This window comes from Lottia gigantea, assembly GCF_000327385.1.
Source record: "Lottia gigantea unplaced genomic scaffold LOTGIsca_64, whole genome shotgun sequence".
Classification (NCBI taxonomy): Eukaryota; Metazoa; Mollusca; class Gastropoda; family Lottiidae; genus Lottia; species Lottia gigantea.
Window position 1 is genome coordinate 1,637,104 of NW_008710179.1, and position 1,986 is coordinate 1,639,089.

Consider the following 1,986-nt stretch of genomic DNA (forward strand, 5'->3'; position numbering starts at 1 on the left):
TATAAAATATGTATTTGTCTGATAGAGTAGGTATCTATTAAGTTTACACTCCACCATGAATTATTATTATAACCAGTATTCATACATCTAAAAATATCTTGTGATCTATCACCATCTACTGCTAGTTCAGGTCCCAAAACATCGTATTGTGATACTTGAGACGCTGGTTTCCCTAATGCAACATTCTCTAAGATAAATTACAGAAACTTATTATTACATATATATACCATAAATAAAAACAAAGTAGAAAGTTGTAACAATTCCCTCATCATCAGGAGTATACAACATACTATATGATATTTTATAGATACATAATAAAATCTTTCTTTACAACATCGTACACAATTGGTGAAGTAAAATTTCTTATGGTCCTCACATTTAGGTGAAAACGTGATAAAAAAATACGGCATGACACCATGCAACTTTTTATTAATTCTCATTTGAGAGGTTTTTATTTGTCCATTCACATTGACACCTACAGATCTGATTACAATATCTCATGAAGAGGTCTTTGAAGTCTCTTGCGCAGAAGAAGAAGATGAATTTCGTCATAGAAAAAAAATGTAAAGTTGATTGATATTTGAGAAGAACGATGTAAATGAAATGAAATGTGGTATGATTCTGTATTTAAATGAAACGTACAGAACACGCCAATCGAGTTACCCCTATTCCCCCACCCCACACCTCCAGCTGCTTTCAATTTTTTTTTATCATTTTACACAGTGAAATAATTTCCTGTGGTCCCTGCTCGGCACCTCACCTAACATTTCCCAGAAACGTCACTGACGACCAGACGTTGAATTAACATTGATCAACTTTGAAAATAAAACTCGTTTAGTATTCTTCAGTATATTTTATATGTCCAAGTTCTATAAAATACATAAATCATATATAGATAGTACTATACTATTAGTATTACAACAATACTTACGTTTTTGACAAGTAGAACCATACCAGCCTGTTGCACATCCATTACTCTGACAACTACCATCAGTATTACAATCATTATCATTTGTACAATGACATGTAAATAACTCTAAATAACCAAACTGTTTACCTAAATACAGATAACATATCACAATTAGTATACATTATAACAATGACATGTAAATAACTCTAAATAACCAAACTGTTTACCTATAATACAGATAACATTTCATCTAATTAGTCAACTATTATAACAATGACAGTAAAAACTCCAAATAAGACCCTTAATCCTAATTTCTAAATAAAGTGTCTGCTCCACCCTAGGCCTGTACATTTGGGAGAATCAAACCCTCCCTTCCCCGAAATCTAAATAACCAAACTGTTTACCTATAATATAGATAACATATCATAATTAGTATACTATTATAACAATGACATGTAAATAACTCTAAATAACCAAACTGTTTACCTATAATATAGATAACATATCACAATTAGTATACTATTATAACAATGACATGTAAATAACTCTAAATAACCAAACTGTTTACCTATAATATAGATAACATATCACAATTAGTATACTATTATAACAATGACATGTAAATAACTCTAAATAACCAAACTGTTTACCTATAATATAGATAAAATATCATAATTAGTATACTATTATAACAATGACATGTAAATAACTCTAAATAACCAAACTGTTTACCTATAATACAAATAACATATCACAATTAGTATACTATTATAACAATGACATGTAAATAACTCTAAATAACCAAACTGTTTACCTATAATACAAATAACATATCACAATTAGTATACTATTATAACAATGACATGTAAATAACTCTAAATAACCAAACTGTTTACCTATAATACAGATAACATATCACAATTAGTATACTATTATTACAATGACATGTAAATAACTCTAAATAACCAAACTGTTTACCTATAATACAGATAACATATCACAATTAGTATATACTATTATAACAATGACATGTAAATAACTCTAAATAACCAAACTGTTTAACTATAATACAAATA

General features: G+C 28.2%; 1 protein-coding gene across 1 annotated transcript in view; it reads right to left on the reverse strand.

Moving 5' to 3' along the window:
- Positions 1 to 1,057, reverse strand: part of LOTGIDRAFT_167280 (hypothetical protein) — a gene marked incomplete at both ends in the record, with an annotated part of 11,343 nt that extends 10,286 nt beyond the window's left edge. Inside the window, 2 exons of the mRNA XM_009064746.1 lie at positions 86 to 187; positions 932 to 1,057. Coding sequence (XP_009062994.1) covers positions 86 to 187; positions 932 to 1,057 — 228 coding nt within the window. The remainder of the gene's footprint in view (positions 1 to 85; positions 188 to 931) is intronic.
- Positions 1,058 to 1,986: the final 929 nt, after the last annotated feature.